Genomic DNA, 22,849 nt, shown 5'->3' with positions numbered 1-22,849 from the left:
CTGTCCAACTTCTTGTTAACACTTAATTTCTAATCAGCCAATCACATGGCGGCAACTCAGTGCATTTAGGCATGTAGACATGGTCAAGACAATCTCCTGCAGTTCAAACAGAGCATCAGTATGGGGAAGAAAGGTGATTTGAGTGCCTTTGAACGTGGCATGGTTGTTGGTGCCAGAAGGGCTGGTCTGAGTATTTCAGAAACTGCTGATCTACTGGGATTTTCACGCACAACCATCTCTAGGGTTTACAGAGAATGGTCCGAAAAAGAAAAAAAATCCAGTGAGTGGCAGTTCTGTGGGCGGAAATGCCTTGTTGATGCCAGAGGTCAGAGAAGAATGGGCAGACTGGTTCGAGCTGATAGAAAGGCAACAGTGACTCAAATCGCCACCCGTTACAACCAAGGTAGGCCTAAGAGCATCTCTGAACGCACAGTGCGTCGAACTTTGAGGCAGATGGGCTACAGCAGCAGAAGACCACACCGGGTACCACTCCTTTCAGCTAAGAACAGGAAACTGAGGCTACAATTTGTACAAGCTCATCGAAATTGGACAGTAGAAGATTGGAAAAACGTTGCTTGGTCTGATGAGTCTCGATTTCTGCTGCGACATTCGGATGGTAGGGTCAGAATTTGGCGTAAACAACATGAAAGCATGGATCCATCCTGCCTTGTATGGAGCATCTTTGGGATGTGCAGCCGACAAATCTGCGGCAACTGTGTGATGCCATCATGTCAATATGGACCAAAATCTCTGAGGAATGCTTCCAGCACCTTGTTGAATCTATGCCACGAAGAATTGAGGCAGTTCTGAAGGCAAAAGGGGGTCCAACCCGTTACTAGCATGGTGTACCTAATAAAGTGGCCGGTGAGTGTATATATATATCTCATCGTGATTACTCGCTAATCCCGCCCCCTGCACAGTAGCTCCACCCCCACATTACCACACACAATCCGCACATCACCAAGCAATCCCGCCCCCCACAAATCCCGCCCCCACCACATCACCACATATAATCCAGCCCCCCCACATCACCACACATAATCTCGGCCCCCAACACATCACCACATAATCCTGCCCCCCACATCACCACACATAATCCTGCCCCCCACCCCATCACCACACATAATCCCGTCCCCCACCCCATCACCACACATAATCCCGCCCCCCACAACACATAATCCCGCCCCCACCACCACACATAATCCCACCCCCCCCACCACACATAATTCCGCCCCCAACACATCACCACACATAATCCCGCCAACACATCACCACACTATTGTTATTAACTTCATTTTAAGTTAATTTACCACCTGTGTAAGCGCTATTGAATGTTGTCATTATTTACTTTAGTTTAATTACCAGCAGCGTTAATTAGTTAGCAATGAGCGTGCCGAGTGTTAGCTGGCTGGAAACATCTAGTATAGGATATTGGCGAACACAGGAGAAATTGATAAACAAATTATGTGGTCCATTTCCGCAGTCCTTTTCAAAATTAAAATCTTGGGGCCAAAACAACATTTTAGTGGAAAAAAATATTCTTCATCTCTGCAAGCCAAATGATACACAATTCTGCTAATCATCTGTGGGTTTAAAATGCTCACTATACACCTAGCACCTAGAAGAATTCCTCAAGAGTGTTACTTTCCAAAATGTGGCCACATGTGGGTGGGTTCTGCCGCTTTGGTACCAGAGCAGCTCTTTAAAATTTGACATGGCGCCTGCTGTCTATCCCTGCCAAATCTGCACTTGACAAGTCAACTAGGGCACCTTCCCTTCCAAGCCCTGCCATGTGTACACACAGTTGGTTTCCCCCACATATCGGTACCAGTGTACTCAAATTGCACAACAAATTATATGAATCATTTTATCCTGCTACCCTTGTGAAAATGTAAAACTCGAGGCTAACGCTACAATTTCGTGAGGAAAAAAAATAAAAATTTACATTTTTTCATTCCACATTTCTTTAATTCCTGTTAAGCACCTGAAGGGTTAATAAACTTCTTGACTGTGGTTTTGAGGACTTTGAGGGGTGCAGATTTTAAAATTACTTTTGCTTTTTTTTCTGTAACATAAGCCAGTCACGTCAAATGTGAATTTGTAAATTGTTAGAAAAATGAGAAATTACTGATCTAACACTTCAAACTTCCTAACAAAAATTATGTTTCAAAAAGGATGGTGATGCAGAGTAGACATGTGATGTGGAAATGTTATTTATTAACTATATTGGGTAAAATAACTCTCTGGTTTAAAGGTCAAAGAAACCTTAAGTTTGAAAATTAAAGGGGTTGTCAACTACTTGGACAACTCCTTCTTAAATTCTCCAAAGTTTAAATTAAAAAGAAAAAAAAAAAAAATATAGACACACAATCTTTCACTCCCATCCTGCGCCGACTATTCCAGTGATATCAGTGACAGGGCTCCCGCTCCCATGTATCATTGTTATGCCACATGACCACTGCAGCCAATCAGTGGAGCCAATAGGTTGCATGTCTCACATTTTCCTTGGACTTATGTCCTAGTGAAGTGAGCGACGAAGCTCAGCGGCCACTAATAAGCTGCATCATTCATGTAGTAAAACAAATCTAAAAAACTGACTGCCACTTTCGAACAAAGTGCAGCTTAAGGCCGGCGTCACACTGGCGAGTTTTACGGACGTATGAGCGCATAAACTACGTACGTAAAATTCGCATTACACACGGCCCAATGATTCCCTATGTCCCAGCTCCTATCTGCCGTATATTACGCATCCGTAATATACGGTCTTGTACGGCCGTAGAAAATCACAGCATGCTGCGTTTGTCACCATATTGTGCAAAAAAAAAAAAAAAAAAAAAAAATCGCCAATGAAAGTCTATGAAGGCGAGAAAAATACGGATTCCACATGGAACAGCAGTGTGACTTGCGAGAAATACGCAGCGGTGTTAGTGAAAAGCCGGTAATTCAATTTTTTCATTTCTCCCTCACAAACCCGACATGATATGAGACATGGTTTACATACAGTAAACCATCTCATATCCCTTTTTTTTTGCATATTCCACACTACTAATGTTAGTAGTGTGTATGTGCAACATTTGGGTGCTGTAGCTGCTAAAATAAAGGGTTAAATGGCTGAAAAAAATTGGCGTGGGCTCCCGCGCAATTTTCTCCGCCAGAATGGTAAAGCCAGTGACTGAGGGCAGATATTAATAGCCAGGAGAGGGTCCATGGTTATTGGCCCCCCCTGGCTACAAACATCTGCCCCCAGCCACCCCAGAAAAGGCACATCTGGAAGATGCGCCTATTCTGGCACTTGGCCACTCTCTTCCCACTCCCTGTAGCGGTGGGATATGGGGTAATGAAGGGTTAATGTCACCTTGCTATTGTAAGGTGACATTAAGCCAGATTAATAATGGAGAGGGGTCAATTATGTCACCTATCCATTATTAATCCAATTCTATGAAAGGGTTAAAAAAACCACACATTATTAAAAAGTATTTTAATGAAATAAACACACAGGTTGTTTTAATATTTTATTGCTCTCTTAATCCACCTGAAGACCCTCGCTTGGCAAAATAATAAACCCACAATATACATACCATCCGAGGATCTGTCAGGTCCCACGATGTAAATCCTTCTGAAGGGGTTAAAACAATTTACAAGCAGGAGCTGCGCTAAAGCACTCGCTCGTGCCTGTAATCCCCGGGTGCTGAAAGGAAAGCTGGGTGATCTGTACTTACATTGAGTCGCGGTGAGGCGCCCTCTGCTGGATGTCCTCATGAACTGGAGCCTTGGAAAAGTTCCCACGCTCGAGTTCATATGAGTTCATCCAGCAGAGGGCGCCTCACCGCGACTCAATGTAAGTACAGATCACCCAGCTTTCCTTTCAGCACCCGGGGTTTACATGCACGAACGAGTGCTTTAGCACAGCTCCTGCCTGTAAAATGATTTAACCCCTTCAGATGGATTTACTTCGTGGGACGTGACAGATCAACAGAAGGTATGTATATTGTTGGTTTATTATTTTGCAGAGCGAGGGTCTTCTGGTGGATTGAGAGAGCAATAAAATATTAAAACAACCTGTGTGTTTATTTCATTAAAATACTTTTTAATAATGTGTGTTTTTTTAACCCTTTCATACAATTGGATTAATAATGGATAGGTGACATAATTGACCCCTCTCCATTATTAATCTGGCTTAATGTCACCTTACAATAGCAAGGTGACATTAACCCTTCATTACCCCATATCCCACCGCTACACGGGAGTGGGAAGAGAATGGCCAAGTGCCCGAATAGGCGCATCTTCCAGATGTGCCTTTTCTGGGGTGGCTGGGGGCAGATATTTGTAGCCAGGGGGGGGGGGGGCAATAACCATGGACCCTCTCCTGGCTATTAATATCTGCCCTCAGTCACTGGCTTTACCACTCTGGCGGAGAAAATTGCGCGGGAGCCCACGCCAATTTTTTCAGCCATTTAACCCTTTATTTTAGCAGCTACAGCGCCCAAATTTTGCACATACACACTACTAACATTAGTAGTGTGGAATATGCAAAAAAAAAAAAAGTGATACGAGATGGTTTACTGTATGTAAACCATGTCTCATATCCTGTCGGGTTTCGGAAGGAGAAATGAGAAGCCGGCAATTGAATTACCGGCTTTTCACATATATCGCGCTGAATTAATATAAATACAGAATATATATATTATATATATATATATATATATATATATATATATATATATATATATATATATATATATATATATATATATATATATACACATACATACATACATACATACATACACACACACACACATATACACTGTATATATGTTTTAACGAACATTTGAGCACATAAATCCATTAGATGTCGGTTTTGCAAGCCTGCGAGAAAATATCGCAGTACGGATGCCATACGGATTACATACGGAGAATGCCATGCGCAAAATACGCTGACACACCCTGCCTACGGATGACATACGGATCACTATTTTGGGGACTTTTCTGCATATTACGGCCGTAAAAATGGACCGTATTTACATACGCTGAGTGTGACGCCGGCCTAAATTTGTACGCAGTAAAACAAACGTCATGTGAGAGCAGGGAGACCCAGAGCAGACATTGTTGGAGCGAGAGGCGAATAGAAGGTTTTTTATTTTACATGGGGGACAGCATTTAAGAAGGTATAAACTATAGTAAAAGGAATGGAACACTAATAAAAAACATAAGCATGCAATGAGGCACTAAATCAAGCAGACTGATCAACTGTGAACTGCTTGGAGAAAAACAGTTTTTCAGCGTTCAGCATTTAAGAATGTGTCCATGTAGAGGACGACTACCTAAAATGTGGATACATCAGTCAACGAAGGTGACAATTCTAGCACCCAAGTCACTAAATCACAGACATACCGCTGCTCTTCTCCTTCCAGCATTTTTCTGTAGGCGTTAATCTCCATGTCCAGCGCTAGTTTGACATCCAATAACTGCTCATACTCCTCCAGCTGGATCTGCAGCTGATGCCTCATATCGGCCACTTCTCTGTCCTTCTCCGACATCAGTCTCCGCTGCTTATCCTGGGAGCGGTCCAGCATCTCCTGCAACTCCCTCACCTTGGTCTCTAGAGCAGAGTTCTGCCACAGAGCAAAGTATACATTAATATATCACATACAACATATTCCCTCTTCATTCACCTGACAGGAGACCAACATTTTTTCATGAGCTAAAGACTTTAACCCCTTCACAACCTTGGAATTTTTTAATTTTTTTTTTTAGTTCGTTTTTTTGCTCTCCTTTTCAGAGGCATAACTTCCGTCAACATAACCGTATGTGGGCAAGTTGCACTTTTGAAAAACACCAGTCATTTATACCATATAGTGTACAGGAAAACAGGGGAAAAAAAATTAAAGCGGTGTGAAATTGATTATAAAAAAAAAATAAATAAATGCAATTTCACAATTTTTTTTTTTTTTAAAGAGAGATCAGTATAAGCACGCAGATACCAAACATGTATGGATTCATTATTTAAATGGTGAACACAAGTTGCAAAGTTAGTGAAAAAAAATATAATGTTCTTTTCCAAGACCAGAAGCGTCTTTATTTTTGGGAGATCTCGTGCTGGGTGAGGGCTTATTTCTTGTGGACGTTTTTACTGACACCGAGTTGTGGTAGATACAATGTTTTGATCGCCAGTTATTGCATTTTATTGCAATATTGCAGAGAACAAAAAAACAAATCTGGCGTTTTGAATTTTATTTATTTACTAGCTGTACTACCCGGCTTCGCCCGGGTTAATGACTGCTGTTAGCAAAATAGAATGTGTTAACAAAAATTTATTCTGCACACAAAAACCACAAAACAAATAGATAGAAATGTAATTATTAAAAGGCAAAAACTAAGCAAATAGAAGCATTTCACAACATATATTAGCTTTGTTATACTGAGAATGTCTTTGTTGCCTATATTAACCAATCAGAGCTCAGGTTAATTAACTGTAGCAAAATAGAAGCTGAGCTGTGATTGGTTGCTATTGGCAGCCTGATAAATCCCCAGCCAACAGGAAGCCCTCCCCCCTGGCAGTATATATTAGCTCACACATACACATAATAGACAGGTCATGTGACTGACAGCTGCCGTATTTCCTATATGGTACATTTGTTGCTCTTGTAGTTTGCTTATTAATCAGATTTTTATTTTTGAAGGACAATACCAGACTTGTGTGTGTTTTAGGGCGAGTTTTATGTGTCAAGTTGTGTGTGTTGAGTTGCGTGTGGCGACATGCATGTAGCGACTTTTGTGAGATGAGTTTTGTGTGGCGACATGCGTGTAGCAACATTTTGTGTGTTGAGTTGCATGTGACAGGTTAGTGTAGCAAGTTGTGTGCAGCAAGATTTGTGCATGGCGAGTTTTGCGCGTGGCGAGTTTTATGTGTGGTGCATTTTGAGTATGTGCAAGTTTTGTGTGAGGCAACTTTTGCATGTGGTGCAACTTTTGTACATGTGGCAATTTTTCTGTGTGTGCAAGTTTTGCATGAGGTGAGTTTTCCATGAGGTGAGTTTTGCACGTGTGGCGAGTTTTGCGTGAGCCTAGTTTTGCATATGGCGAGTTTTGCATGTAGCGAGTTTTGAGTGGTGACTTTTGTGTTTCGACTTTTATGTGGCGAGGTTGGTGTGTGTGTGTGGTGAAATGTGTGCTGAGGGTGGTATATGTGTTCAAGCACGTGGTAGTGTGTGGCGCATTTTGTGTTTGTGTTCATATCCCCGTGTGTGGTGAGTATCCCATGTCGGGGCCCCACCTTAGCAACTGTACGGTATATACTCTTTGTCGCCATCGCTCTCATTCTTTAAGTCCTCATTGTTCACATCTGGCAGCTGTCAATTTTCCTCCAACACTTTTCCCTTCACTTTTTCCCCATTATGTAGATAGGAGCAAAATTGTTTGGTGAATTGGAACGCGCGGGGTTAAAATTTCACCTCACAACATAGCCTATGACGCTCTCGGGGTCCAGACGTGTGACTGTGCAAAATTTTGTGGCTGTAGCTGCGACGGTACAGATGCCAATCCCGGACATACACACATACATACATACACACATTCAGCTTTATATATTAGATATACCTGTATGTAATCTCCTGTATATAGTATATACCTGTGTGTCATCTCACCTATATATAGTATATATCTGTGTGTCATCTCCTGTATATAGTATATACCTGTATGTCATCTCCTCCTATACATAGCATATACCTGTGTCATCTCCTCCTGTATATACTATATACCTGTAGGTAATCTGCTCCTGTATATAGTATATACCTGTGTGTCATCTCCTCCTGTATATAGTATATACCTGTATGTCATCTCCTCCTGTATGTAGTATGTACCTGTATGTCATCTCCTCCTCTATATAGTATATACCTGTGTGTCATCTCTCCTGTATATAGTATATATCTGTGTGTCATCTCCTCCTGTATATAGTATATACCTGTGTGTCATCTCCCCTGTAAATAGTATATACCTGTGTGTCATCTCCTGTATATAGTATATAGCTGTATGCCATCTCCTCCTGTATTAGCCCTCGTTCACACGTTATTTGGTCAGTATTTTTACCTCAGTATTTGTAAGCTAAAATGGCAGCCTGATAAATCCCCAGCCAACAGTAAGCCCACCCCCTGGCAGTATATATTAGCTCACACATACACATAATAGACTGGTCATGTGACTGACAGCTGCCGGATTCCTATATGGTACATTTGTTGCTCTTGTAGTTTGTCTGCTTATTAATCAGATTTTTATTTTTGAAGGATACCAGACTTGTGTGTGTTTTAGGGCGAGTTTCGTGTGTCAAGTTGTGTGTGTTGAGTTGCGTGTGGCGACATGCATGTAGGGACTTTTGTGAGATGAGTTTTGTATGGCGACATGCGTGTAGCAACTTTTTGTGTGTCGAGTTGCATGTGACAGGTTAGTGTAGCAAGTTGTGTGCAGCAAGTTTTGCGCGTGGCGAGTTTTATGTGTGGTGCCTTTTGAGTATGTGCAAGTTTTGTGTGAGGCAACTTTTGCATGTGTTGCAACTTTTGTGCATGTGGCAATTTTTCTGCGTGTGGCAATTTTTCTGCGTGTGCAAGTTTTGCGTGTGGCGAGTTTTGCACGTGTGGCGAGTTTTGCATGTGGAGAGTTTTGCGCGTGGCGAGTTTTGAGCGGCGACTTTTGTGTTTCTACTTTTATGTGGCGAGGTTGGTGTATGTGTGGTGAAATGTGCACTGAGGGTGGTATATGTGTTCGAGCACGTGGTAGTGTGTGGCGCATTTTGTGTGTGTGTTCATATCCCCGTGGTGGTGTGATTATCCCATGTTGGGGCCCCACCTTAGCAACTGTACAGTATATACTCTTTGGTGCCATCGCTGTCATTCTTTAAGTCCCCCTTGTTCACATCTGGCAGCTGTTAATTTGCCTCCAACACTTTTCCTTTCATTTTTTCCCCATTATGTAGATAGGGGCAAAATTGTTTGGTGACTTGGAAAGCGCGGGGTTAAAATTTCACCTCACAATATAGCTTTGACGCTCTCAGGGTCCAGACGTGTGACTGTGCAAAATTTTGTGCCTGTAGCTGCGACGCCTCCAACACTTTTCCTTTCACTTTTTCCCCATTATGTAGATAGGGGCAAAATTGTTTGGTGAATTGGAAAGCGCGGGGTTAAAATTTCACCTCACAACATAGCCTATGACGCTCTCGGGGTCCAGACGTGTGACTGTGCAAAATTTTGTGGCTGTAGCTGCTACGGTTCAGATGCCAATCCCGGACATACATACATACATACATACATACACACACACACACATTCAGCTTTATATATTAGACTAGCTGTACTACCCGGCTTCGCCCGGGTTAATGACTGCTGTTAGCAAAATAGAATGTGTTAACAAAAATTTATTCTGCACACAAAAACCACAAAACAAATAGATAGAAATGTAATTATTAAAAGGCAAAAACTAAGCAAATAGAAGCATTTCACAACATATATTAGCTTTGTTATACTGAGAATGTCTTTGTTGCCTATATTAACCAATCAGAGCTCAGGTTAATTAACTGTAGCAAAATAGAAGCTGAGCTGTGATTGGTTGCTATTGGCAGCCTGATAAATCCCCAGCCAACAGGAAGCCCTCCCCCCTGGCAGTATATATTAGCTCACACATACACATAATAGACAGGTCATGTGACTGACAGCTGCCGTATTTCCTATATGGTACATTTGTTGCTCTTGTAGTTTGCTTATTAATCAGATTTTTATTTTTGAAGGACAATACCAGACTTGTGTGTGTTTTAGGGCGAGTTTTATGTGTCAAGTTGTGTGTGTTGAGTTGCGTGTGGCGACATGCATGTAGCGACTTTTGTGAGATGAGTTTTGTGTGGCGACATGCGTGTAGCAACATTTTGTGTGTTGAGTTGCATGTGACAGGTTAGTGTAGCAAGTTGTGTGCAGCAAGATTTGTGCATGGCGAGTTTTGCGCGTGGCGAGTTTTATGTGTGGTGCATTTTGAGTATGTGCAAGTTTTGTGTGAGGCAACTTTTGCATGTGGTGCAACTTTTGTACATGTGGCAATTTTTCTGTGTGTGCAAGTTTTGCATGAGGTGAGTTTTCCATGAGGTGAGTTTTGCACGTGTGGCGAGTTTTGCGTGAGCCTAGTTTTGCATATGGCGAGTTTTGCATGTAGCGAGTTTTGAGTGGTGACTTTTGTGTTTCGACTTTTATGTGGCGAGGTTGGTGTGTGTGTGTGGTGAAATGTGTGCTGAGGGTGGTATATGTGTTCAAGCACGTGGTAGTGTGTGGCGCATTTTGTGTTTGTGTTCATATCCCCGTGTGTGGTGAGTATCCCATGTCGGGGCCCCACCTTAGCAACTGTACGGTATATACTCTTTGTCGCCATCGCTCTCATTCTTTAAGTCCTCATTGTTCACATCTGGCAGCTGTCAATTTTCCTCCAACACTTTTCCCTTCACTTTTTCCCCATTATGTAGATAGGAGCAAAATTGTTTGGTGAATTGGAACGCGCGGGGTTAAAATTTCACCTCACAACATAGCCTATGACGCTCTCGGGGTCCAGACGTGTGACTGTGCAAAATTTTGTGGCTGTAGCTGCGACGGTACAGATGCCAATCCCGGACATACACACATACATACATACACACATTCAGCTTTATATATTAGATATACCTGTATGTAATCTCCTGTATATAGTATATACCTGTGTGTCATCTCACCTATATATAGTATATATCTGTGTGTCATCTCCTGTATATAGTATATACCTGTATGTCATCTCCTCCTATACATAGCATATACCTGTGTCATCTCCTCCTGTATATACTATATACCTGTAGGTAATCTGCTCCTGTATATAGTATATACCTGTGTGTCATCTCCTCCTGTATATAGTATATACCTGTATGTCATCTCCTCCTGTATGTAGTATGTACCTGTATGTCATCTCCTCCTCTATATAGTATATACCTGTGTGTCATCTCTCCTGTATATAGTATATATCTGTGTGTCATCTCCTCCTGTATATAGTATATACCTGTGTGTCATCTCCCCTGTAAATAGTATATACCTGTGTGTCATCTCCTGTATATAGTATATAGCTGTATGCCATCTCCTCCTGTATTAGCCCTCGTTCACACGTTATTTGGTCAGTATTTTTACCTCAGTATTTGTAAGCTAAAATGGCAGCCTGATAAATCCCCAGCCAACAGTAAGCCCACCCCCTGGCAGTATATATTAGCTCACACATACACATAATAGACTGGTCATGTGACTGACAGCTGCCGGATTCCTATATGGTACATTTGTTGCTCTTGTAGTTTGTCTGCTTATTAATCAGATTTTTATTTTTGAAGGATACCAGACTTGTGTGTGTTTTAGGGCGAGTTTCGTGTGTCAAGTTGTGTGTGTTGAGTTGCGTGTGGCGACATGCATGTAGGGACTTTTGTGAGATGAGTTTTGTGTGGCGACATGCGTGTAGCAACTTTTTGTGTGTCGAGTTGCATGTGACAGGTTAGTGTAGCAAGTTGTGTGCAGCAAGTTTTGCGCATGGCGAGTTTTGCGCGTGGCGAGTTTTATGTGTGGTGCCTTTTGAGTATGTGCAAGTTTTGTGTGAGGCAACTTTTGCATGTGTTGCAACTTTTGTGCATGTGGCAATTTTTCTGCGTGTGGCAATTTTTCTGCGTGTGCAAGTTTTGCGTGTGGCGAGTTTTGCACGTGTGGCGAGTTTTGCATGTGGAGAGTTTTGCGCGTGGCGAGTTTTGAGCGGCGACTTTTGTGTTTCTACTTTTATGTGGCGAGGTTGGTGTATGTGTGGTGAAATGTGCACTGAGGGTGGTATATGTGTTCGAGCACGTGGTAGTGTGTGGCGCATTTTGTGTGTGTGTTCATATCCCCGTGGTGGTGTGATTATCCCATGTTGGGGCCCCACCTTAGCAACTGTACAGTATATACTCTTTGGTGCCATCGCTGTCATTCTTTAAGTCCCCCTTGTTCACATCTGGCAGCTGTTAATTTGCCTCCAACACTTTTCCTTTCATTTTTTCCCCATTATGTAGATAGGGGCAAAATTGTTTGGTGACTTGGAAAGCGCGGGGTTAAAATTTCACCTCACAATATAGCTTTGACGCTCTCAGGGTCCAGACGTGTGACTGTGCAAAATTTTGTGCCTGTAGCTGCGACGCCTCCAACACTTTTCCTTTCACTTTTTCCCCATTATGTAGATAGGGGCAAAATTGTTTGGTGAATTGGAAAGCGCGGGGTTAAAATTTCACCTCACAACATAGCCTATGACGCTCTCGGGGTCCAGACGTGTGACTGTGCAAAATTTTGTGGCTGTAGCTGCTACGGTTCAGATGCCAATCCCGGACATACATACATACATACATACATACATACACACACACACACATTCAGCTTTATATATTAGATTATTTTACGCAGTTTACTGATCGGACTAGTTTAGTTTATATTTAGATAGACTGGAGATTTCTGAACGCAGTGATACCAAACGTGCCTATTTTATGGTTCTATTTTGAATGGGGCAAAAAAAAAAAAAAAAGGGGGACGGGGGTGATTTGAACTTCTGTATTTTAACCCCTTCATGACCTTGGGATTTTCCATTTTTCCGTGTTCGTTTTTCGCTCCCCTCCTTCCCAGAGCCATAACTTTTTTATTTTTCCATTAATATGGCCATGTGAGGGCTTATTTTTTGCGGGACGAGTTGTACTTTTGAACGACATCATTGGTTTTACCATGTCGTGTACTAGAAAACGGGATAAAATTCCAAGTGCGGTGAAATTGCAAAAAAAGTGCAGTCCCACACTTGTTTTTTGTTTGGCTTTTTTGCTAGGTTCACTAAATGCTAAAAGTGACCTGCCATTACGATTCTCCAGGTCATTATGAGTTCATAGACACCTAACATGACTAGGGTATTTTTTATCTAAGTGGTGAAAAAAAATTCCAAACTTTGCTTAAAAAAAAAAAAAAAAATTGCGCCATTTTCCGATACTCGTAGCCTCTCCATTTTTCATGATCTGGGGTCGGTTGATGGCTTATTTTTTGCGTGCTGAGCTGGCGTTTTTAATGATATAATTTTGGTGCAGATATGTTCTTTTGATCGCCCGTCATTGCATTTTAATGCAATGTCGCAGCGACCAAAAAAACGTAATGGCGTTTCAAATTTTTTTCTCGCTACGCAGTTTAGCGATCAGGTTAATGCTTTTTTTTTATTGATAGATCTGGCAATTCTGAACGTGGCGATACCAAATATGTGAAGGTTTGATTTTTATTTTTATTGATTTATTTTGATTGGGGCGAAAGGGGGGTGATTTAAACATTTATATTTTTTTTTTCACTTTTTTTTTTTACTTTTGCCATGCTTCAATAGCCTCCATGGGAGGCTACAAGCTGGCACAACTCGATCGCCTCTGCTACATAGCAGCGATCATCAGATCGCTGCTATGCAGCAGAAATGCAGGTGTGCTATGAGCACCGACCACAGGGTGGCGCTCACATCTACAGGCGATCAGTAACCATAGAGGTCTCAAGGACCTCTATGGTTACTCTGCAGAAGCATCACTGACCCCCGATCATGTAACGGCGGTCGGCAATGCGCTCATTTCCGCCCGGACAGAAGCGCCGGTTAAATGCCGCTGTCTGCGTTTGACAGCGGCATTTAACTAGTTATTACTGGCGGGTGAATCGCGATTTCACCCGCCGCTATTGCGAGCACATGTCAGCTGTTCAAAACAGCTGACATGTCCCGGCTTTGATGCGGGCTCACCGCCGGAGCACTGCATAAAAGCGGGGGTTCTGACCTCGGACGAACTATCCCGTCCGAGGTCAGAAAGGGGTTAAAAAAACACAACCTTGCTATGTGTAGCAGAAATAATCGTCTCCATGAACGCCGGCCACAGACCGGCGTTCATAGAAGATCTGCAATGACAGGCACCGGGGGCTTCTGCAGACTCCCAGCTGTCATGCCTTCCCATCACCCTCGATGAGAGGAGTTTGTGATGTGCTTCCGATAAGTGAGAGTTAAATGCTACTGTCAGAGATTGACACCGGCATTTAACATGTTAACAGCCATGGGTGGATTGCGATTCCACCAGCAGCTGTTAGGGGCACATGACAGCTGATCATATGTCATTTTATCAGGTGTCATGTGCCTGAAAAGATGCGAGCTCAGCACAGGAGCTCGCATCAAAGGGAGGGAGGCGACCTATGACGTACCCATAGAGGGTTAAAAGGGATCTGTAAGCAGAGCAACATGATGCAAGGTCTGGGAGCCTAACGCCAGCAATGTGTCACTTACTGGGCCGTGTTGCTGTTTCAATAAAACCAGTGTTTTATCAGCGGGTGATCATCTCTACAGGACTATAGCTTCCTAGGCAAGGAGAACATGCTTGCAAGTGCCTTTGTGAATCTGGCTGGTTTGCCGTATCCGGCCAGTTTCAGTCTCCCCCGTGCGCATTTGATGCTGCAGAGGCAAAGCTGTCTGTGCTACCTGCACGGATCAGCCGCTTAACTATGCTGCTGGCCTGATCGGTCAATCATCAATAATGCATTAGCCCCTAGCAAGCCTGAAGACACAAGAAAATAATAATATCCCTTTAAAGGGAACCTGTCCCTTTAACAAGCGTCTGTTCTGCCGTAGGTTATATATAGTGATGAGCGAGCGTACTCATTTGGGTGGGTGGTCTCCGAGTATTTGTTAGTGCTCGGAGATTTAGTTTTTGTTGATGCAGCTGCATGATTTACAGCTACTAGCCAGCCTGAGTACATGTGGGGGTTGCCTGATTGCTAGGGAATCCTCACATGTATTCCCTATGGTAGGGAATCCCCACATGTATTCAGCCGTAAATCATGCAGCTGCGTCATCAAAAACTAAATCTCCGAGCAGTTACAAATACTTAGAGATCACCCGAGCAACGAGCATACTCGTTCATCACTCGTTATTAGTGATGAGCGAGTACTCGTTGCTCGGGTGATCTCGAAGTATTTGTTAGTGTTCGGTGATTAAGTTTTCATCTACGCAGTCGATTTACAGCTACTAGACAGCTTGATTACATGTGGGGATTCCCTAGCAACCAGGCAACCCCCACATGTACTCACCCTGGCTAGTAGCTGTAAAGCATTCAGCTGAGGCGATGAAAACTTAATCTCCGAACACTAAAAAATACTCGGAGATCACCCAAGCGTGCTCGGGAAAACCCGAGCAACAAGTACACTCGCTCATCACTGCTAGTTATATACAGTACACCTTGTAATTTTATTAATCAAAATCACTGCTCATTCTGATCTTAGCCATCAAGGAGGTGGTCCTAAACAGTGACTGACTGGCATCTGTGTGTACAATTAGACACATGGATAACAGACCAACTCATTCATTATATAGGATGCAGCTAGAAAAAAAAAAAGTGTAAGAACTAAAAAGTAGCTAAACAACCAACAATGAGGAAAATAGCAGCAGCATAGTACTCAAAAAGGACATTACGCTACATTAGGCTACTTTCACACTAGCGTTAACTGCATTCCGTCACAATGCGTCGTTTTGCCGAAAAAACGCATCCTGCAAAAGTGTTTGCAGGATGCGCGTTTTCACCATTGATTAACATGAAGCGACGCATTGTGACGGATTGCCACACGTCGCACCCGTCGTGCGACGGATGCGTCGTGCAGTGGCGGACCGTCGGGAGCAAAAAACGCTACATGTAAAGTTTTTTGCTCACGACGGTCCGCTTTTTCCGAACTCCGCCCCCACCTCCCCGCACTTCCCCGCACCTCAAAATGGGGCAGCGGATGCGCTGGAAAAATGCATCCGCTGCCCCCGTTGTGCGGCGGAGACAACGCTAGCGTCGGGAACGTCGGCCCGACGCACAGCGACGGGCCGAGCCAGACGCTAGTGTGAAAGTAGCCTTAAATGTTTAAACCAACAAAACGTCAAGAATGAGGGACTACCTGCTTTTGACATTGGCTCAGCTGTGACGACATTGTATCTATTCGGAGTTTTGTAGACATGATCTCCTCTCTTGTTGCATTTGCATAATCACTGTTCTTTGCAGCCGCAAGCTGCGCATTCTCCAGCTGTAAAATATTCAGAAGTAATCATACAATGGTGTTCAAAAGTCCTGCATAGGCGTGAAGAAAACTATGTTTCATACGTCTGCATCTCTACAGTGAAACTGGTGGAACATATATGTTTTTGTAATCCCTCATTGTATGCCATACTCATTTTTGAATGTCCCAAGTGTATAAATTGTTATGGTATGCGCATTTTTGATAATTTTTTTACAGCATAACCATACCTACACCAGTACAGTGTGTAGAATGGTGAACAGGTTTCTAAGTTCATTAACTTCCAATGCACGTTCACACAGACTTAAATTTTACTTTTTAAGATTTATTATTTTTTATTTAATTCAGAGTCCTGAAAGGGGCTTTTTTAGTGCATCTTTAGCTTCTAATACTTTATTGGCCAGCTTCTGCTCTTGAGCACCAGCTTGCATCTCTGTGGCATTGAGTGAACAAGCTTCCGCAGATGTTCACGAGTGATGATGTGGTTCCAGGCCTGTATCAGAGCCTCAATCAACTCACTCTTGGTCCTTGGCTGTTTTCTAGATATCTCTAATGATACCTTGTGCCACAAATTTTTTATTGGATTGAGGTCCGGGACTGAGCTGGCCAGTCAATAATAGCCACCTTGTTCTTTTTTTTCCATTCCGTTACTGTCTTAGCTCTGTGACAAGGAGCATTATTATCCTGGAAGATATAATCCCCTGAAAACAGGTGTTGAGCAGAAGGCAGCATTTTTTTATTAGGGATGTCTATGCATTTTTTTGCATTAACCATACCCTCCACAATATGAAGCCTTCCAACACCATTGGCTGCCATACAGCCCCAGACCATTGCTTTCATTGGATGTTTCACAGAGAAGCTCAAACACTCTGGCTTGTACTCTTCATGTGGGAACCTTCTCACATAAGACTTACCATCATTTCCTAAAATGCAAAAAAGTGCTTTCATCACTAAATAGCACTTTTTCCCACTCCTCCTTCCTCCATTTTAAAATATTTCAATGCCCACGATCCTCCACTGACAAAAATCTGAAGGCTCCCATCATAAAACTCTACAGTATGATTCACTAGATAGACCAACAGATAAAACAAACATACAAAGCAGCAGATATGATGCAATGTAATGCAATGTGATTGGCTGTCATATCCAGGTTATGATTGGTCACAAGAACCTCATCTGTGATTGGATAATTTTGGATCTGAAGCTGTACAATATTTAGTTGTGCTTTCAATTACCATATTTTTGCAATAATTTCAGGCAAAACTGCTTCAAAAGCTAAAAATATTACAGGGAGAGAATGCAAAATTGTATTCTGAACAAAACCATATATAATATGTCATATTAGCATCGAAGATATTCGACAGAAAACGTTTAAAACTTGAAAATTCATTTTATCCTATGCAGGACTTTTCAACACCACTGTATTACCAGGCAGTTATATGGAAAATGGATGACAAACACGGAGGTGAAAAGAATAATGCTGTAACATGTTGTATTTGGGATTGATCAGTGGGCAGAGTTTGCAGATCTCCATATCCATTGGTTGCTCAGGTAAACAGGCTGGCTGAGAAATACATACAGTTATATGAAAAAGTTTGGGCACCCCTATTAATCTTAAGCTTAACTTAAGCTTAATGTTTTATAAAAACTGTTTTTTTGCAACAGCTATTTCAGTTTCATATATCTAATAACTGTTGGACACAGTAATGTTTCTGCCTTGAAATGAGGTTTATTGTACTAACAGAAAATGTGCAATCTGCATTCAAACAAAATTTGACAGGTGCATAAGTATGGGCACCGCACCAGAAAAGTGACATTAATATTTAGTAGATCCTCGTTTTGCAAAAATAACAGCCTCTAGTCACTTCCTGTAGCTTTTAACGAGTTCCTGGACCTTGGATGAAGGTATTTTTGACCATTCCTCTTTACAAAACAATTCCAGTTCAGTTAAGTTTGATGGTCGCCGAGCATGGACAGCCCTCTTCAAATGATCCCACAGATGTTCAATGATATTCAGGTCTGGGGACTGGGATGGCCATTCCAGAACAGTGTAATTGTTCCTCTGCATGAATGCCTGAGTAGATTTGGAGCGATGTTTTGGATCATTGTCTTGCTGAAAGATCCATCCCCTGCGTAACTTCAACTTTGTCACTGATTAGTGAACATTATTGTCAAGAATCTGCTGATACTGAGAGGAATCCGTGCATCCCTCAACTTTAACAAGATTCCCGGTGCCGGCATTGGCCACACAGCCCCAAAGCATGATGGAACCTCCACCAAATTTTACTGTGGGTAGCAAGTGTTTTTCTTGGAATGCTGTGTTTTTTTGGCCGCCATGCATACCGCCTTTTTGTATGACCAAACAACTCAATCTTGGTTTCATCAGTCCACAGGACCTTCTTCCAAAAAGAAATTGGCTTCTCCAAATGTGCTTTTGCATACCTCAGCCGACTCTGTTTGTGGCATGCTTGCAGAAACTGCTTCTTTCGCATCACTCTCCCATACAGCTTCTCCTTGTGCAAAGTGTGTTGTATAGTTGCCCGATGCACAGTGACACCATCTGCAGCAAGTTGATGCTGCAGCTCTCTGGAGGTGGTCTGAGGATTGTCCTTGACTGATCTCACCATTCTTCTTCTCTGCCTTTCTGATGTTTTTCTTGGCCTGCCACTTCTGGCCTTAACAAGAACTGTACCTGTGTTCTCCCATTTCCTTACTATGTTCCGCACAGTGGAAATTGACAGGTTAAATCTCTGAGACAGCTTTTTTGTATCCTTCCCCTGAACAACTATGTTGAATAATCTTTGTTTTCAGATCATTTGACAGTTGTTTTGAGGAGCCCATGATGCCACTCTTCAGAGGAGATTCAAACAGGAGAACAACTTGCAAGTGGCCACTTTAAGTAGCTTTTCTCATGATTGCATACACCTGGCTATGAAGTTCAAAGCTCAATGAGGTTACAAAACTAAAAAAAGTGCTTTAGTAAGTCAGTGAAAAGTAGGTAGGAGTATTTATGTCATGTCGGACGCTATTCACACTAGGGCGTCCGACAGACAGCGGTAATTCCACATTCGTCCACTATACGTTCTGTGGCGCCGGCTAGACTTTATCCAGGTTGTCCGGGGTTAATCTAGCTGGTAATCGGGTTGGAGGCTGGGTCACGCCCGTGGCCTTTAAATAGTCATTCTGGACTTTGGGCGTCACCGATTATAGCTTGTGTCTTGTGCCTGGTGATCTCAGTCTGGAGTGGTGGTCTAGGAGAAGAAATATCGTATCTGGTGGTGTATTATCCTTTGTCATATTTCTCCTTCCTATATTTGTATTTGTTTTCCCTGTGCACATTATAGTGTTTTCCTGTGTGTCTGTGGCGTGGTGCGTTTTTAGTTTTCCCTGTCAGTGCTTTCTGTAGGGGTTGGTGTGTGGTCCAATCACTGGGTGGCGGGTTGAGGTTTCAGCATAGGACTGAAACAGGAGTCAGGGTCAGGCCTGGCGGCCCAGACAAGCATACCATCAGTGTAAATTCTGGGAGAGGGACAGACAGGGTTTTCCCCTAGTCTGAGGGATATCGCAGGGGCCCGGGTAATCAGCTGTAGTCTACCCAGTACCCGCATGACCTTATAATCGGCCTAAATAAATTTTGGATGCCATGGATCCCATGACTTCCATAACCCGCCAGTTGGAGGCGCTGTCCTTACAGGTCACTGAGTTGAAGTGGGCAGTTCAGCAACAGGGTCTTGTAGTATCTAACGTGCAAGCTGAAAATGCAGGTAGAGTTGCAGAGCCAAAGATTCCTTTACCTGAGAGGTTTGCTGGGGAAAGCAGTAAATTTGTTGTTTTTCATGAAGCTTGCAAATTATATTTTCGTATGTGCCCGGTTTCCTCAGGTAATGAGGCTCAGCGTGTGGGCCTGGTATTGTCATTACTGAACGGAGACCCCCAAGCATGGGCATTTTCATTACCATCTGATTCAGCTGCATTTAACTCAGTGGAGTTTTTTTTTCTGCTCTTGGGACTCATATGATGATCCTGACTGATTGGCTCTAGCAGAATCTAAAATACGCGCTCTCCACCAGGGGGAGCGAATGGCGGAGGATTACTGTTCTGAATTTCGCCGCTGGGCGGTGGACACACAATGGAATGACCCGGCGCTGCGGAGTCAGTTTGTACATGGGGTTTCAAGAAGGGTTAAACAAGCCCTCCTGATGTAGGAGACTCCTGCTTCTCTAGAGTCCGCTATGTCTTGTTGTCCGCATTGATCGCCGTTTGCGTCAGGGGGTGCAAGAGACGCCGCTTATGGGGGAGGGCGTAGGTGCACGTGAGGTTGCTGCAGGTGAGCTCACGGAGCCTATGCAAATCGCAGGGGTGTCACATCATCGAGCCCCCTCACTCAGGAAGCAGGGAGCCTGTTTTTGCTGTGGTAAAAAGGGACATTATGTAAATGCTTGTCCTCTGTTTTCTAAGAATAGCGCAATGGCGGAAAACTACTAAGCTCAGAGGGTGTGGAGGAGGCCAATCTGAGCTTATGCATATCCTCCATGGTGGTCTCTCAATGTATGCTTCCTGCCAGAGTTATGGTCGCTGGCAGAGAGCTGCCAATCACTGTTTTTGTGGATAGTGGGTCGGCCACTAATCTTATTGATGAGGAGTTTGCACGCACGGCCGGGTTCACGGTCGAAAAACTGCCTCATCCTATCCGGGTGGTCACCATCAATGCTACTCCACTCCCACAGGGGGAGATTACTGAGTTTGTGGCTGAGGTGAAACTCCACATTGGGGTCCTACATTCTGAGCAAGTTTCATGTAGGGTGCTCAGTAATCTTCCTGCACAAATGGTTCTGGGTTTTCCATGGTTATCTATGCACAACCCGGTTATTGACTGGAAAATTCAGGACATAATTCAGTGGAGCGGATTTTGCCAGGAGAATTGCCGGGCCACATGTGTGTCCGCTGTGACTCCAAGCATTCCTGAGTCACTGCTGGATTTTGCGGATGTGTTCTCAGAGAAGGGTTGCTCAGAATTGCCACCACATCGCCCCTATGACTGTACTATTAGGTTTAAACCAGGGGCCAAATTGCCGAAAGCTAGGATGTTCAACATCTCTGGTCCTGAGAGGCAAGCGTTAAAAGATTACATTGCTGAGAGTCTGAGCAAAGGGCACATCAGGCCTTCGTCCTCGCCGGTGGCAGCGGGGTTCTTCTTCGTTAAGAAGAAAGATGGCGAACTATGCCCATGTCTGGATTTCAGGGAGTTAAACCAGATTACGGTTCGTGATCCATACCCTATGCCACGGATACCTGATTTGTTCAACAAGGTGGCTGGTGCTAAGTGGTTTTCCAAGCTTGACCTCAGGGGGGCGTACAACCTCATAAGAGTCCGTCAAGGTGATGAGTGGAAGACGGCTTTTAATACTCCTGAGGGTCATTTTGAAAATTTGGTGATGCCATTTGGGTTGACAAACGCGCCTGCTGTATTTCAACATTTCATAAATGATGTGTTCTCGCATGTACTGGGGAAATTCGTTATTGTGTACCTAGATGACATTCTCATTTATTCATGCGACTGTGATAACTCATTTAGAGCATGTGAGGCAGGTGTTACAGCTACTCATTGAAAATAAGCTCTATGCAAAACTGGAGAAATGTGTTTTTTCGGTTCAGGAGTTGCCTTTCTTGGGACGCCGCTAAGGTGCAAGCGGTGCTGCATTGGGAACGGCCTGATAACCTAAAAGCGCTCCAGCGGTTCCTTGGGTTTTCTAATTATTATAGAAAATTTATCAAAGATTTTTCTACCATTGCTAAACCGCTTACTGACATGACTAAAAAGGGTACCAATTTCTCCGCCTGGCCTGAGGCTGCGGTGCGCGCATTCGAATTTCTGAAGAACAGTTTTGCTTCGGCCCCCATTCTGGTGCAACCGGACGTATCAAAACCGTTTACCGTGGAAGTCGATGTGTCTGAGGTTGGAGTGGGGGCGGTGCTGTCACAAGGCTCATCCTTGGGCGAGTTGCGTCCATGCGCCTACTTTTCCAATACGCTGTCGCCCTCCGAACGTAACTACGATATCGGCAACAGGGAGTTGTTGGCTATCAAGTTGGCTTTTGAGGAATGGCGACACTTCTTGGAGGGGTCGGTCCACCAGGTTACAGTTATCACCGACCATAAAAATCTGCTTTATTTAGAGTCAGCCAAGCGTCTGTCCCCCAGGCAGGCTCGCTGGGCATTGTTTTTCACGCGATTCAACTTTTTTGTTACGTACCGACCGGGGTCTAAGAACACTAAGGCAGATGCTTTATCCAGGTGTTTTCCGGGGGGAGAACCTCGGGAAGATCCGGTACCCATCCTCCAAAAGGGTGTAGTGGTCTTGGCTCTCACGACAGAGGTTGAGGCTGAGATTGCTGAGGCTCAGGAGGAAGTACCACCAGAGCTTCCCATTAACAAATCATTTGTACCGCTTCATCTTCGCCTAAAGGTGTTGGGTGAGCATCATGATGCTGTTCTGGCTGGCCATCCAGGGGTTAGGGGTACCTTGAAGTTAGTGTCGCGTCGGTTTTGGTGGCCCAAAATCCGACAGGACGTGGTCTCGTACGTGTCAGCATGTACCACGTGTGCTAGGGCTAAGACGCCAAGCTCCCGTCCTGCTGGCTCGTTACATCCTCTAGGGGTACCCAGTAGGCCATGGACGGAGATCTCTATGGATTTTATTACAGACCTACCCTCCTCAGCTGGGAACACGGTCATCTTGGTGGTTGTTGATC

The 22,849-nt window shown here is 43.6% G+C and overlaps 1 protein-coding gene across 4 annotated transcripts in view; it reads right to left on the bottom strand.

Moving 5' to 3' along the window:
* LOC143775467 (lamin-B3-like) overlaps positions 1–22,849 on the bottom strand; it is an 84,407-nt gene that overhangs the window by 31,290 nt on the left and 30,268 nt on the right. For all 4 annotated transcript variants that reach the window (XM_077263631.1, XM_077263630.1, XM_077263629.1 and 1 more), the window contains 2 exons: positions 15,981–16,106; positions 5,395–5,615 (listed from right to left, as the gene is read on the bottom strand). In XM_077263631.1, the coding sequence (XP_077119746.1) occupies positions 5,395–5,615; positions 15,981–16,106 (347 nt within the window). The remainder of the gene's footprint in view (positions 1–5,394; positions 5,616–15,980; positions 16,107–22,849) is intronic.

Source organism: Ranitomeya variabilis, chromosome 5 (assembly GCF_051348905.1).
Source record: "Ranitomeya variabilis isolate aRanVar5 chromosome 5, aRanVar5.hap1, whole genome shotgun sequence".
NCBI classification, from domain to species: Eukaryota; Metazoa; Chordata; class Amphibia; order Anura; family Dendrobatidae; genus Ranitomeya; species Ranitomeya variabilis.
This window is presented reverse-complemented; position numbering and strand designations above follow the sequence as displayed.